The sequence below is a fragment of the Talpa occidentalis genome, unplaced genomic scaffold (genome assembly GCF_014898055.3).
Source record: "Talpa occidentalis isolate TD23 unplaced genomic scaffold, MPIMG_talOcc4v2.1 talOcc4.15, whole genome shotgun sequence".
Lineage (NCBI taxonomy): Eukaryota > Metazoa > Chordata > Mammalia > Eulipotyphla > Talpidae > Talpa > Talpa occidentalis.
Genome location: NW_023601543.1, coordinates 77885556 through 77901719, shown reverse-complemented (window position 1 = coordinate 77901719; position 16164 = coordinate 77885556). Strand labels below are relative to the sequence as shown.

The 16164-nt window shown below is 38.2% G+C and overlaps 1 protein-coding gene across 4 annotated transcripts in view; it reads left to right on the top strand.

Annotated features, from left to right (window-relative positions):
- The window catches only part of CNKSR2 (connector enhancer of kinase suppressor of Ras 2), a 238242-nt gene extending 222078 nt beyond the window's left edge, over window positions 1–16164 (top strand). For all 4 annotated transcript variants that reach the window (XM_037512621.1, XM_037512620.1, XM_037512618.1 and 1 more), the window contains 2 exons: window positions 11419–11615; window positions 13793–16164. In XM_037512621.1, coding sequence (XP_037368518.1) covers window positions 11419–11615; window positions 13793–14008 — 413 coding nt within the window. In that variant the 3' untranslated portion in view covers window positions 14009–16164. The remainder of the gene's footprint in view (window positions 1–11418; window positions 11616–13792) is intronic.

Sequence of the window (16164 nt, the reverse complement as noted above, 5' to 3'; positions counted from 1 at the left end):
TTCGCAATTTAGAGACACATTATAATTAACTAGAAACTGGATTTCCTCGTCTATTTTGCCTGAAGATAGGTTCATCCATTTTTCTTTTACCTAGAATTGCTAATTAAAGATTTCCTTAAGTGTTGTAGGTATAAACACAAACTATGATACTTTTTGCTATTTATCACTTTATTTTGAGAAAGAATACTTCTATCATAAAAATGTTACTCTTCAAAAATTAAGACTTTCTAGCTCCTTTCCACTATACTGTTATATTCAAAATAAGCAAATTTTTAAAATTGGATATAATGTCTGTTCAAACTCAACGTTTATGAGAAAATAGGCCCTCAATCTAGGCAGATGCTACTCAAGCCACAGTTAACAAATCTCTTTTGAGTCAATATTATCAGGCCACTCTTTCCAAAACATACACCTAGAAAAGTGATTATCACTGTCGGTTCATGGTGTTAAATATTCCTCTTTGTCAAAAAGAAAAAAATCTGAAAGATATATTTGGAAGGGAGGCTCCAGATCATTTTATTAAGTAAGCTTTTTATTTATTTATTTATTTATTTATTTATTTATTTATTTATTTATTTATTTATTTATTTATTTATTTATTTTGTGGGACCTTCGCAGGCAGCCGGGGAACCAACCAGTGCTGCAGAGGCTGCGGGCAGCCTCGCAGCCCAGCGCTCAACCGCTGTGCCACCAGGGGAGGCCCAAGTAAGCTTTTTTAAAAAGCGCAAAACAATTATACTCTTGCAGAGCTCCAGGAATGTTACTGGATGTATGCTGTTGGTGACCTTTGTATCTGCTGGCAGCTTCAGACCCCTTAAATGACCCTCAAGCTCACTGATAATGGAAGTGAGTAAATGGAACCCAGTTTTCTCTTAGAAATCAGAAGCAGGAATTTTTGAAAGTGCTATTCTGGCCTAAGCACTTCTTTTTTCCATGTTCACATATTGTCTTCTCTTTCATTCATTAAGGAAAGATTGTTTTCCCTATCTATTTTGTAGTTAATCATTCTCTTGCAAATGTTTGTGCCTCTATCCTTATCTATAATCCTCAGGCATTTGATTGAAGGATCAACAGCTATTCTTAGCAGGTATGTTTACTATTAGAAGTCTGATTACATTTCTAAAAATGTGTGTTTCTAGAACTTCTATGTCTGCTTATTAACGAGCAGTCCTTGGTAATCAGATCTTTTAATTCCTAAAACAAAAAGGGAAAGAAACATCCTCCTCAACATATACTAACAGACTCAGTCTGTGAAGAGCTTGCATGGGAAAGGAACCCACACTGGAATGTTATCCTACACATGACTCGACATGGCCTTACATCTGGGCTCACCATTCAGTGGAAACAGGATCTGTTTCTTTTTATCCAGCTGAGCTGATAGCCTCGCAATTGGAGCTTTTAGTGATGAGTGGAAGCTCAATATTTGTTAAGTAATTTGCCAAACAGAAACATTACTGCTGTTCTTGGGGATAGCAAGATATGTTACTGTCGCTTCAAAATGTAATTGGTTAAAAACTTGGTAAATAATGCTTGCTTTTTAATGGCAGGAAGGAGGAAATATTTTAATAGTTAGGACACTGGCCAACAGAAAACAAGACAATCAAAAGCCATGTAATTTAAGGGTGTTGGCTGTTTGTTTATTTGTTTGTTTTTATGGAACACACACTTTCCACTTGTTCTTTTAAAAAACAAGAATAAAAGTAGCCTGTCACTGTAAGAAATAATTCTGATTTGAATCTTTTGACTGTTTGCATGGGGATAAGGTTGTCAGCTACAAAGAAGGATAGGAATAGGGAGAAAGCCCAACAAAAACACAAAGGGAGAAAAAAGGGAAGTGTTGAAAACCAGTAAGGGGCTTGCAAAAAGTTAGACCCATAAATGTGATTCACAAAAGTCATCAAAGATCAACCTTCTTGCAACGGTATCTTTACGAAGTGGGTTTGTTTTTGCGTGTCAGAGATTTCATACAGATTAGGCCATATACTACTTCTGTCATATCTCACCCTCCCGGCCCACCAATGCTACTCATGTTTGAGATTCGGAATGTACACTCCAAGACATGCACTTGATTCAGTGGACTTGGGTCTGACAGTGTTTTATAAGCTGTTCTGTTTGTCTCTGAAGTAAGTAAATAGGAGCTATTTAACACTGCGTAAAAGTATAGCTTTAAAGAATTGATTCAAACATTTTCCAAGGCCTCTTTCATTTTTCTTTGTTCTCAGTAGACCAAGATATTTCCATCAGATTCCTTGGCAAAAATCTTGAAATTGTATAAGCCCTGTGATGCTTTTATATAGTGACAGGACTAAAAATAAAATGCTTTGTGATGTGCCCAACTCCAAGGCTTCTGACTTACAAACTCCATGTATATGCAGTCCCCAAACTGGCGTCCCCCCAGCCACCCCTGCCCACTGTGTAGCCCGTCAGGATGTGACTGGCCTAACACAGAAGTTCTCAGACTCTAATCTGAGAAAAATCACCTGAGTTGCTTGCTTAAGATGCAGATTCCAGAGTTCCATATACAGATTCTGAATTAGTAGATTAGGAGTAGGGCCCCAAAACCCACCCCTGAGATTTGGTAGTCAATGGTCCTGACCAGTACTAGTTGAAGAGACCCCTTGCCCAAGTGTCTTCTCTTGCTAGTACATACAGACTGGAATCTAGCTGGAGTCTTTTGTAAATAGTGGTCTTCCTCCACCATACAGTATTCCTGACTGGCACTCAACCGAGGAGGTGTTTCTGGTCTCTTGAAGTAGAATTCAGAAGCCCTATAGAAACAAGGTCGAAAATGGAACTAAAAGTGACTTGATTACCAAGGCTCTAGCTCAGGTTTAATATGGTTATATGGGCACTAGGGAATGCACCAGAAATTAACCTACTCCCATAACATTGTTTCTGAGGGTAAAGGAGGGATGCCTTCAAAACAATAATTTGCAAAATGTTTGAACTGCATAGGTAAATTAGGAACACTTTAAACTTAGAAATGACCTGTGCTCAAGGTTAGATTGCCTCTGATTTTGCTGTTTGGCATTGCATGACTCCGTGAAACAAAGTGGTAGAAGCCCAGTTTGATCATTTTCTTTAAAACTGAGGTATCATTTTTTTGTTTTTGACCTACATATCAAGATTACTTAGTTCCCAGCCCTTTTCTGCACCCTAAAAAGATATGTGATAAACAAAAATTAGTTCTGCTCACATCTGAGCTGCGCTGCATCCTGTTTTCTAGATACAGTGTGATGGCAGCATCACCCCTCCCATTTTCTGAGGGAGATAGTGATGAACCAACCTGCTTCCTCAGCATTCTCCCACTTTGTTTCTTCTTGATATAACTCAGAAGGTACTACAGGATGTTGCTGCGGATAAAATATGCTCTGTGCTTGAATGAAGTATTGCTGATTAGTGCCTGCTCAAATCCAATGTTCAGATTCCTCAACTTCCCAAAAACCATGAACTAAAAAAGAAACTACAGCTTATTTTATCCCAGTTGTTCCTAGTTTCCCAGGTCATTCAGAAACGTTAGTCTCTTCTAGCTCTCTAAACTAAACTAAAGTCGGTTTAGTTCTCTTCCGGTTCACTGGACTTCCGCCCAGTGAAGTCACTCCTGCGTCATGTTTACCCTGTTAGAGCTCTTCCTTTCTCGTCCCTTTGTGGGGTCAGCATTCAGCCCCCCATGGAGCCACACGGGCTGGGTTCCTCCACCCGTCTTGCTGGCTAGCGTTGGTTAGAACCAGTTAGAATGAAGGTAGGCCAGAAAACTGTTCCTCATGCTTCTTGATAGATGAATTTGAGGAAAGATCTTGTGTAGAAATACAGTTTAATCTCCTTAAAAGACTGACCATTTTACATGTGTACAGAGAATACTTTTAACACCAGCTTTCCTAATTAAAATTCTAGATGTGGATATACACGTATAGACGTGGGAAAAGATGTAGCTGCGCTGTGTATTATTTTATGCACTTAAGATTGGCGTTTCCTAACAACCAAGCTTTGAGCAAAAAGTGTTCCATCTATGGCCAAGTAGACTTGCATGCCAACAGAAAAAGACATTATGGTATTAAAACCATATGCAATTCTAGCCATATTTTTCTCTTTTCTCTTCATGGGTATTGCATGGTGGTATTTCTAATACAGATACTAATATGCTTTGGAAATTATGGCACTCGCAGGTCTTTCATCATATTGTATCACTGCTTTATCATATTAGGCTAATACACTGCGAGAGTTGGTAGAACCTCTCCATGCCAAATCGGATCCACTTCTGTTGGCTCTCAACCCATTGGACTCACAGATTGATAAGCTAATGTTTAGAGAATTTAGATCGGAGAGAGTCGGCACGGCGCAGACTCAACATCAACCTCTTGCAAGCAACTAAAATGGCCTCGTCAATGCTGTTTATAACAGAAAACAGACTTTTAAAAAAGCTTAGAGCATCAAGTGTTTTGGATTGGGGGCCTCCCTAAAGGGATATTAAGAGGGGCAGGCCACTCTTAAGAAGAATGCTTTCTCCACTGGGACTAGCATAAAATCAAAGCCAATCAAGATGGAGCACAGTGACAGAAAACTGCCGTTTCTGTGGGAGAACAGAAGGGGGAGGGGAATGACTGGGGAAGGGCTCTGTGTGGTGACACCTCAGTTGTGTTCTCCTGACATCAGGAAAGGAGAGGGATCAGCTCCGATAACTAGAAAACCCTGGCGGTTTAATGGACTCTTTGGTGGCCTCTTAAAGGCAAAGCAGAGGGAGCAAATTCTGTGTATTAAGTGTATTTTGCATTTTTAAAACTTGACGTGCTGTATTGTACTACATTAAGTGTAATCTATTAAGGCAAGGTATACACAACCTGCTCTGAAACTTACTATGTTTATTCTATTATAAAGTGTATCAGGTGCAACACAGAAACTGCTTTCAGTGACACTAATGAAGAAAATTCCTCATGCCAGGCTTTATTAGATCCCTCAGCTAAAACCCTGACTTTTCCTTTTTTCTTGGCACTTGTATACAAATGGTGTTCCCTCATAGGACAGGCATGAGCTCTTCTTTTCTGTAACACTTTCCGAATCTATAGGCTGTGGTTTTCACTTTTGAAAAAGTATTTTGTCTGGATGTCTTTCAAACTAGCTTCGGATATTATTTAATACTCTGTAACTGGGCCCCCGTGGCTCAATATTGCTTATTTTTCCTCTGTAGTGGATGTGAAATTTCCTTTATTTAGTTGGATAAGATACTCTGTAATAATTTCAATGCTGATTAATGGATATTTCATACTGTGCAATGAATAGATAATTTAACGTTGTATTTGGAAATGTTTTTTTTCTTCCTGTCGCCTCAGTGTGTGGTATTGCATAATGTGAATACCTGTAAAAATATAAATTACTTAAAAATAAAAATATGACCAATTGGTATCAGATCTTTTTAGATAGCTAAATAATTTGCTAAGTATGCTTGATAGTAAATATCTTTCTAAAGAGAAGTAATCTATGCTTCTTTCTCACAAATGGAATTTGTGTTGTGAATAAAATCACATTGATCTGCCTTACAACTGCCTCTGTGCTCTAACCACTTTAATGCGTTTTTTTAAAATATACTTTAAAAACGATGGTTCTGGTTTGTAGCAACCCATCAAAAAGCATTTTATTGGCATTTAATATTAGCGGGATTGTCTTGGGTCGCCTTCCTGTTTACGTCAGAGTAAAACTTTATGATATGAAGAATTTTCATGGTTTCTCATTAAGGAATATGGTGACTCCACATTAATTTTGAAATATAATCGTCTCTTAGTTTTGCTTCTAGATTCTCCCTTTTATGAATTCCTGCTTAAGAACCAGTGCCTTGACCTCCATGTCTCTTTTAGTTAAATTTCCTAAATTCTGTGGGTAAATCTAGAATCCATCATCAATGTTTGTGATTGTCCTTCAAAGACCTCCTTTGGGGTGGGGGGGGTCAATAAGTTGATGCCAAGGATGCCCTCTGAACCATCCATCATAAAAACTACTATAGTGCTCAGAAAATTCAAACACTGCAGCCATAAGTCACACAATTAGGCAGAAGTTACATGCTGAGAGAGTGGAGCATAGAATAAACTTCAGCTCCGTCCCTGTCGAATTATGCTGTTGCGCAGAAGGGATGGACAGACACTTGTAGCAGGTGTACTTAGCTTTGGCAAAGCGCAGGATCATTTTCATCGGGATGGGCTTCACATGTTCTTTAAAAGTACACTTAACAGCGTTGGTGAATTCACTCAGGCTGTCCTTTTAAAAGAAGGCTTTTTTTTCCCTCATCAAAATCCAATTTTTTCATGACAGAAATTATTACTACTTTGCCTAAGAGAAAATAAACAAATTACTTCTAATTAGGAAAGGGCAGTTGATTACAGAGCAAGGAGTAAAATCCAGCTTTTAAAATCTTACGCTGCTTTTCTGCTACAGCAAATTGCCCTTTCTCTGCTTTTGCAATGCAAGGCATAGTCAGTTGACTTATAAACACGAATTAAACTTGAATTAAGAAAGCTAATATTCAATTATAAAACAATTCAAATTACAGTGTAAAATCCTGAATACGTGATCATCTAAAACCTGCAAACATCAGACCCATCCGCATTAAACCCACTAAAAGTTTAATTGTCACTTTACATATAAATAAGTTGTTCATTATGGTGCACTAGTAAATTAGTATTCACAGAAAATATTCCCGTGTCTCAATGCAAATGTTAATTGCCCTTCATGACAAGAATAGTGCTTTACATACGTGACACCATCAGCCTGGAAGCTTCTGAGCACTCTGCGGCTGTACAGGCACAAATGCCTCTCACATTTGACTGGTGACTAATGCTGCTATGTCCAGCCTTCTCTCCCACTTGTAACTGAGCCTTTCCCAGCCTTCTGTGCTCATTACCCAGCTGTGCTGTGGAAGGAACAACTGTTTCCACAAGGGCATCGTTGTCCAATTTTAAAAGAGCACAGTTGCCTTCCAAAACACGTCCCGGAGCTGATTATCCATTGTTGACTTGGTTCTTCAAGAGCCCAGTCGGTATACTCATTTTGTTTTATTTCCATTTTTTACTCTCCTTCAACATTGTCATCGCAGGGGCCGTGAAGTGGGGAGGAGAGGACACCAGAATGATATTTCAGGTCGCCAAGTTTGTGTTCTTCTCTCCTTCATTTTCACCAAAGAAACATGAACGAAATGACACAATGGACAGTTATAAAAGTGACAGTCACCTGATAGGGGAGCCCGCTGTGGAGTATCCCATGTGTACCGTGGAGAAAGCCCTCACTCAACTTCCACATCGGGTGCCTGAGGCTCCTTGGCAGCTAGGAGAATGGGAAATGCAAACATGAGAGAGGCCTGTTCCACTCTGGGAAGGTGGCTGAAGCTGGGGGGGCACACATAGGTCCATTGAGGTACAGGAAGAAAAAACACTGGAATTTCTTCTCAGACTTTCTATTTCACCCTTTCAAAGTTCTTTTTCGTGTCTGTTTGCTAACATGCCTATCTATTAATATAGAGTAATACATGTGTATAAGTAACCAGCCATTTACAGTGTTCTAACTGAGAAGGGTGCACAGTCAAAAAAGCATGGAAACCACTGAGCATGGCGTCAACCAGAGAGAACTTTTAGTGACTGAGAAATGCATTATCATCTGCTAATAAACCACTCGCAAGAAAGTCCCAACAAACTCTTTTAAGCATTAGCTAATCTTTCCTTTGAGCTTTTCGCTATTACTACCTGGAGGTCAGATGCAGCCTGAAAGAAGCAAACAAGGAAGTTGTGATGCTCACCACATTGCTAGTCACTGTATCTCATAGCGTAGCTGGAGTTTAAATGAGACACGGAGAGGCTCTTACACCCGTGCCATGTAGGACACTGTCAGAAATGACCCTCCTTTGGCACAGAACACAAGTGAATTCATCAGTCACTTCCTTGTGACCCTCAAATCTATGTCTATGATATTTTATGTAGAAGAGAGAACTTTCTATGTTGTCTTTGCTTTAGTAGTACTGGAATCAAAAAGTATGTCATCTGACCTGGGACTAGTTTACATGTTGTAAACATCAATATAATTTGGGAGGGAATTCATGCCTGCATAGGCCCAGAATTTCTGAATAAATTAGATACAAATTAAAATTTCATTGTAACAACAACACACTTCCTCATTAGGAGTCACAGAAGGTTCCTGTATATGTCCTGTGGTCTGCATGTGGTCTCTACACTTTGCCAACTTTCAGAAAACATTCATTCAAATTGCAAAAGAGCTGGTTTTGAGCCAGCGCTCCCGTGGCTGGACTGACACGTTGAAAGAAAGTCAATCAGGAAGCAGACCTCACCAAGTGCTTGCCTCCTCTTCCAAAGCAAGCTTCTTCTCGAAGAAGAAAAGCAAGGGTTTAAAAGAGAGAGAAACCAGAAGAGATGTGAGAAGGAGATGAAGAAGAAGAGGGAAGAAAATAAAGGTGCTTTCATATTTTCAGTTGCAACAGTAGCCCCAATTGACTTACTTGCTATGCATCTGAGAAAAAATCCAGGAAACCAATTGAAAATTATAAAAGAAAATAAAGGTCTGTTTTTGTCTTGAATGTTGAGTTCTGTGTTGTTTTGACTGTTGAGCACAGTGAATCAGACTAATAATGTGACTCTGCCCCTCACCCTCCTTCTTTGAAGATAAAAGAACTCTTTGTCTAGTCTTAAAATGTTAAGTAAATGGTGGCATTTTGTGGTAGCCTGGCATCTCAGTCGCTCATCCTTCTTCATTCCACTCCTGTGTCTTGTGGTGTTGCATGTGTATGGTGTGAGGGCCTGGGGGTGGGGGGGTAGGGGGGCGGGCGGGGGGGGGTGCTCCTTCCTGATCTTTCGGGGAGCCTGTTGCACTGTCCATTGCTATACTTTGCAGTGTTTCTGTGTTCAGCCTCATTGTCACTCCTTGTTCAAACGTGCTGCCCAGAGGTAAATCTATCCTCAATTTTTCTTATAGCTGTCAAACCAGTTTCTTTGTAGAACTATGTTGTCTTTTGGTTGAATGCTTCCCCCCTCCCCTTCTTAATGGCAAGAAGGAAAAATACTTTTCGTTTTTATTTATGGAATAGCTGCACTTCTCACTTTCTATATCTAATCCTTATCCTTCTTGAAGTAAAACAACATTAAAATTTATTTAAAATCCACAAGCTAAAAATTGGGGAGAAAAAAAATTGCTGAGAATGATTTTTAAATAATATATACCCCCCCTAGAGTGTTAGGTAATATGGAAGAAGTTTATATTAAAATGAAAGTTTCCTGTGTGAAAACACTTGTGCATCCCTTAAATCCTAAAACTATAATCTCAAACCCTTTTTTTCTTTCACCTTCTTTCAAGAACTGAAAAACTAACGACACGTTAGGCTGATCCCCTCTCTGCTGTAATTCATGTCTGTTAGGTATCCATTTCTCCCCCATTCTCTGCTCTGTGAAACTGCATCTAGCTTTTAGATGCAGTTATGCCTTGAGGCTTTAAGTACGATGGCCACTAAATAATCCCTGTGGGTCTTTTCCCAGCCCATGATTTTATGAAACGGCATTACGCTGTTCAAATGTCTCCTTGTTTTTATAACTCCATTCAGTTACTCTAAATAACCTTATGATTCGTGCCTTCCTAGTTTCAGTCTCTCCTCTGGTGACATCCCCTATCTCATTTCCATCTTGCTTTTAACCCACAAGCAGTTCTTCCTTTTTACAGTCCCACATCTGCCTACCCCTGAAAATCCTCTAGGGGTCAAAAACAATCAAAGATGAACCAACAGAATTATAAAACTTATTTAAAGCGATTTTTTGTATTTTGATGTGATAGTTCTAACTTTAGATAGATGGTGAGGAAGTTAAAAATTGTTATAGAGAATTTAGTGATAGCTCATGCTGATGGAAACAAGGGCTTTTCCAATGGAAGGACTCAATATCACACCTACCATTAGTTGCTAACCTCAGCAGGAGCCAAAAATTGAATATCAAACTACTTTTTAATCCTCGAGGTAATCCCTTCAAATGAAGGAAGGTACTGTTTGTGGGCTTTTTTTTTTTTTTTTTTTGGCAGTTTTAGGTAAGTCTTTAAAAATATTTAGAATGCTGAATTTTAAAGGAGTCACACGAATTCATTAACACCTACTGTTAAATACACAGTTCAAATGCTTGCTGACAATATTGGCAGTATAAGATTCTCATTAGAGTGATTGCTGGAGCCAGACTGCCCAGTTGGAATCTAGCTCCACTGCTTACAAAGGATGACCTTGAGCTAGGTACTTCCTTGCTATAAGATAAAAATCAAAGAGATCCATTCTTAGTATTATTGTGAGGATTAAATGAGATCATGAATGTTAAGCATTTACCTTTCATTACCACTTAGGGATCCTTTATTTTTTTTTTTTTTTCTTTAAGTCAGAAAACTTAAAATATGCACATGGACCTGAGGAATGAACATCTCATAGTCACCCTTGGGCCATTATAATTATTATTCCTCTACTAGGACTCTGGCTCTATTAAAGGAAACCCAAGCAAGCCCTAATCCTGTCTACCACTCCAGGCAAAATCCAGAGTTATTTGTCATTGTTGAGAAAGTTAAGACTTCAGTCTTCCAGCAATTAAAGAAGATGGGAGTTTAGTTTGTTCTGTTAGATCTAAGATCCTTTCCTGAACCATTCTCTAATTGTTTTCCTCCAAAGCACTTCACAGTATTTCCTTGTCAGGTCTTACAAATGCAAAGTAGCTTCTCTTAGAACATGCCATATTTTTCCTTATATTTTCATATAAACATTCCCATATTTCATCTTAATTAAAGTAGTAGTATTAGTTACGATTAGTGTATTCACAAAGAGGCAGGCATTACTGTGGCGGTCACATGAACCCTAATAATCCTCTGTGGCACACTTTTGGAAGATTTTTATAATCAAATATATGCCAGTGAATGCCATTCCATCTTATGTGGCCTGGAAAAATGTAAAAATCAGTCCATTTAGCATTGCAAAACTAGGAAAGCTCTACTAATCAGCACTTCTATGCTCATCAATATGATAAGGGATATTCATTAATGTTTAAAATATTAAATTATGTGCAGGATTGTTTCTGTGTTGTGTACCTTTTGTACTCTAATTCCTTGAACTTAATGGACTCAAGATATGTATGGTGATTTGCTATTAAGAGAATATTTGGTTAATTAAAGCATACTATTATTTGGTCAGTCTAAAACAATTGGCTGCTTGTAGCTAATCTCATACTATATTATTATTAGCAGCTGTGATTTTGTTTTTTTTTTTTTTTCTTTTCTTTAATGTAATAGAGTGTTTTCCCAGTCATTTCATTATCCTGTTTTTCAGGTGGTTTTGGTTTTTTTAGTTGCTTTTTGGAGTGTCAAATAACTGTAGATTACACTGGATTCATTTTTCTCTTTTTTTGGACATTGCAGGTGAAAGTAGGGAAGAACAGTTAGGAGATTCATTGCAAGATTTATACAGGGCATTGGAGCAAGCAAACCTGTCACCGCTGGGAGAACATCGCATTTCAACCAAGATGGAATACAAACTGTCATTTATAAAGAGATGTAATGATCCTGTGATGAATGAAAAACTACACCGGCTGAGAATTCTCAAAAGCACTTTAAAGGTAAGATATGAAATAAAAGGAGAAATTCCTTTTAAGAGATTCATTCCTGAACTCAAAGTGGATTACCAGATACTTTACTATGTAAAGAAATACAAAATAGGCTCAGGATGGGGGAGGGGGAAGTAAACAGGAAGCAGCTAAGGCTAAGCTGTCCCTGTGACATAGAACTGTATTAGTAAAGCGGAAGGGGAAATAATCTTAACTTTTCATTACCATCTCAAAGCACTGACTAAATGTTATGTGACAGTTCTAGGAGAAAACAGGATGTAATTACATTTTTTTTTTCTTCATAAAAATGCAGGGCCGTTGTCATTCCTCAGTCTTTTCCTAAGATAAATATGTCATGTAACATAATTATTATAGTTATTAAAAACATAGTAGGCATGCAGAATGCAATAGAGGGCGCTAAACTAGGTTGAGATATTTCATGAGTATTTCCTGCAGTACATTTGAGTGAAGCCACAGTGATTGACGTTCCATGTAGAAATTTTATAGTTGTTCTGTTTACACTATCAGTTTCCAATCCACATGTGACTTTCTTATTCTCATTTCCATTAAGTGGGTACATTATCTTCAGTCTTCTTTTGCTACCCCTGGACTGGGGAGGAGGTGGTGAGAGAAGGAGAGCAGAGAGGCAGGAAGTTGAAGGAGGCAGAAAAATGAGCAGCCCACTGTGTGTGTCTGTGGGAGATGGCCTGTCACACAACTCCCTAAGCAGGCCCTCCACCCTTGAAAAATCAAAAACCAAAAAGAACTGTCATACAGAGGATGTGACGTGCTAATTTCTGGAAACAAATATTAAAGGGCTCCTTTGGGAAATATTTCAGATCCATAGTATGCTGCTGAGGTTTTGTAATCTTGAAACATAGGTGAGTACCAAATAGATAAACAAAATAGAAAGTGCATGATTTTAGGATCTCCCTGGTGGCACACGGGGTTAAGTCTCAGCACTATGAAGCTATCAGCAGCCACTGCAGCACCAGTTTGATTCCCAGCCCTTCTCACCCGCTGCTCCCCTCAGCGGTGTATTTCAGTCATTCCGCCTGTTCTGCTCCCCACTCTATCTCTGGTGAATCCTCTCACCACACCCCCTGCCCACCCACACCTCTGGCCTACACCACAACTCTTGTATGCATAAATAAATAAAATAAATCTTTTAAAAAAAGTGCATGTTTTTAAAATTTTCCAGTAGCAAGCAGCCGAGTGTTCAGAGTCAGTTAGCTTTCTGTTGGTCTTCATGCAACTACTAATACAAGTTCAAGGGACAACTTAATGGACTTTGGATTTTTTTTTTTAAAAAGAAGCTATAATATTCATAAAAATAGTTCCTGTGACCAACACTCCTCCAAAGATAGCCTAATCGCTCCCCCCACCTTACCCAGCCTTACCCCCACCCTACCCCCACTGACTGCCTGTTTGCCAGAGCAGGCAGGATTTTCAAGCAGGTCGGGCTCACCTGTTTTAATGGCCTGGTCTTCTCCCTCTCTCTCTCAGCCCCTCGCCCCTATCTTTTATGTTCTGTAGATTCCCCCAAAACCTTCTCTTCTAGCAACAAAGAATCTGAGCTCTTGCCAATGTTTAGTTCATTTAGTATTGATGAGTCCCCAGTTGTGTGACATGTGCTTGACTTTCTGGGGCAAACAAAGTTGGCAAAAATCCAATTGCAATAGTATGGATGATCCTTAAGGGCATTATGATAGGTGAAATAAGTCATAGAAGGAAAGACAAATATTGTATAATTTTACTTGTGTGTGGAACCAAAACAAATCTTTAGTACCAGAGTAACTCGATGGAATGTGGTGGTCCACTCATTGGCAGTGATAAAGTGTTACCGGGACATAGATGACAGAAAAAACATTTTTTCTGATTGTTGAAGGAAGGCTTTCAGAAATGAGAGGCATTTGAACTGGATTTCTAAAGATTGAGGAAGATATCCAAAGACAGAGATAGAAAACCGGACAGGTAAAGAGAAAAATTAAACTTGAGCCTGGGCAATGTGAGCCTGCCCACCTTGAGTGTAGAAAAAGGTACACTAAGATTTGGTTTTAATGGCTGAGTTTGATATGCCAGAGCTGCTGCGTAGAGGCCTCCTAATGTGTTTTTTACCTATTTTTTTATTTTAAATCTGGAATCAAAGTTTGTCCCCATCTTAACTGTTGAATCCTTTTGTTTTTCAGGCCAGAGAAGGGGAAGTAGCCATAATTGATAAAGTCCTAGACAATCCAGACTTGACATCTAAAGAATTCCAACAGTGGAAGCAGATGTACCTTGACCTCTTCTTGGATATCTGTCAAAACACCACCTCAAATGATCCATTAAGTATCTCTTCTGAAGTAGATGTAATCACTTCCTCTCTAACACACACTCATTCATACATTGAAACGCATGTGTAAGTGTATCCTGCCTTCAGGCCACCTGGTAACCTTCTGGTACTTTGAACAAGTATATAAGGTAGTTTTTATATCAATGTGTGGGACACTTGACAAGCTATCCTTTAATGTTACCAAACTATATGAAACATATATGGTATTAATACCACTGTCTTTAATGAGCATTTGTATATTTTATATGCAGTTAGTGCTCAGCTTATATGTTTACCATGTGCAAAATCAACTGTCTTTAATGACTTAAAATTAACTTTTGCAAACAATTCTGAAGACAGGTGGTCTTCAAGTAGTAAAACCACAAAAAGGCAGTTTTCTATCTAAGGTCATCTTTTCTCCCTTTAAGTTAATTTTATATAAACAGACTTCAAAAGTAAATCACATTTTTTCAGGTGCAGACATCCTTATGGGTGGGAAAGAATTTAAACCTTTTTTATATTTATTAAAATGTTCTAAGAATTTTCTTAAACATTGCACAAAGTTTAATGCTGTAGTTTTATTTTTGTGACATGTAGATGCGCATACAAGAGTTAAGTAAAATAGAAGAGCATCAACATAAGAAAAGTTCAGGTATCTAACATTCGTCTTAATAGTCTATTAACTTGTGAAAGCTGGTTAATGGAAACACTATTCCAAATCTTAAGGGGGACACTTAATGGTGTATCAGGGCAAAGCTTTGTAAGATGTTTTTGTAACTAAGACCAAAATTGAAGATAGAGCTGCTTTATTTTCTTGGTTTAAATCTTCCTTTATTTTTGTAGTGATGAAATGCTGATTGTGTACAGAGGAATTTCAGAGTGGATTTTTTAAAACACACCTAACTCACCCAGAAAGGCAGCTAACAGTTACCTATATATATGTAATTTCAGCCCAAACTCATGTTTTTAAACTCCAGCTCTTACAAAACTATAGGCATAAACTGAAAAGAATCAACTCTCCAGTTTCCAGTTTTCACCCAAGTCCATTGATTAAACATATGTAGTTATACTTCAGGCAGGGAAATAAAACAAGTTTGGTTACGGACTGATGTGAGTTGTAATACAGAAAACTATGTTGAAAAAACGAAGACATACCTCTCTCCCTAGGAGAAAGAGGATGATGGTCATTCAGAGGCCTGTTACGTTGAATCACACGAGAGAAACAATTTATAGAGGTTTTTCCTAGCTTCATGAATTGTTCCATAGAGTGGATGAAGTCTATGAAAAAGTCCTCTTCATTTATTGCCATGTATAAGCATCTCGTTTTTGAAAGTGATCACAGCATGACAATGACCGTGCTGCTTTTAGTGTCTGGCTGCATAATGTCACAATTTGCTGGTTTTGTTTTTGGTTTTTTTAGGAGGAGGGACTCTCCTTTACTATTCTATATCGTAAAACCTACTTCTAATTAGCTTTATACTGTTGCCTGTACAGCTCAGTGAATGTACTTTCATCTCTAAGAGTTCAGATATATGCCAGTGAATATTTTTTGCTGTAGAGGAGAAAGTCAAAACTCCACAGCGGGGATCTTTTTCTTTGCTTTTGAACCACCATTGAATCACTATCGTTTTGCAGACTTTGCACAACTGTACAGGAGAGTGGCCTTTCTACAGCAGATTTTCAGTAATCCTGTATTTAGTCAAAATGGATGAGAAATCATGTATTGTTTGTATGGAATTTTGGGTCCAGTGTAATATTTTTATCATTTAAAAAAACCTATTTGTAAAAACATTTATTTACTGCATGGATATTGACGCACATTAAATTTGTGGGATTTTGTATATGTAAAAAACAAAAAAACAAACAAAAACCTCTTGTCCTAAAATGAAGTGTGCTTGTTACAGGTGTTTAGACTTGTTGATGTTTACTAGACCAAATGTGTACATTCACTTAAAAATATCTGTACCTGATGGATGTGTCATGGATACAGCGGCCAGGTCGTGCCCTGTAAACAGCGAGCCGTGATGGAAGGACTAGCTCTGTCGCTACTAAGCAGCTTTTACTTTTGTAAAGTCAGCTCTGTTGTTTTAAATGGTAAAAAAATTAAACTAATGAATTTTAAAAGACTCGTGGCTAGCCTAGCATGAAAGAGACCTTTTAACACTATATATCTGTACATTTTATTGCATTAGTTGCAAATCTAGGAGAGAGGCAGCACTGTAAACTGAAGTCAAATAAATTCAGCTC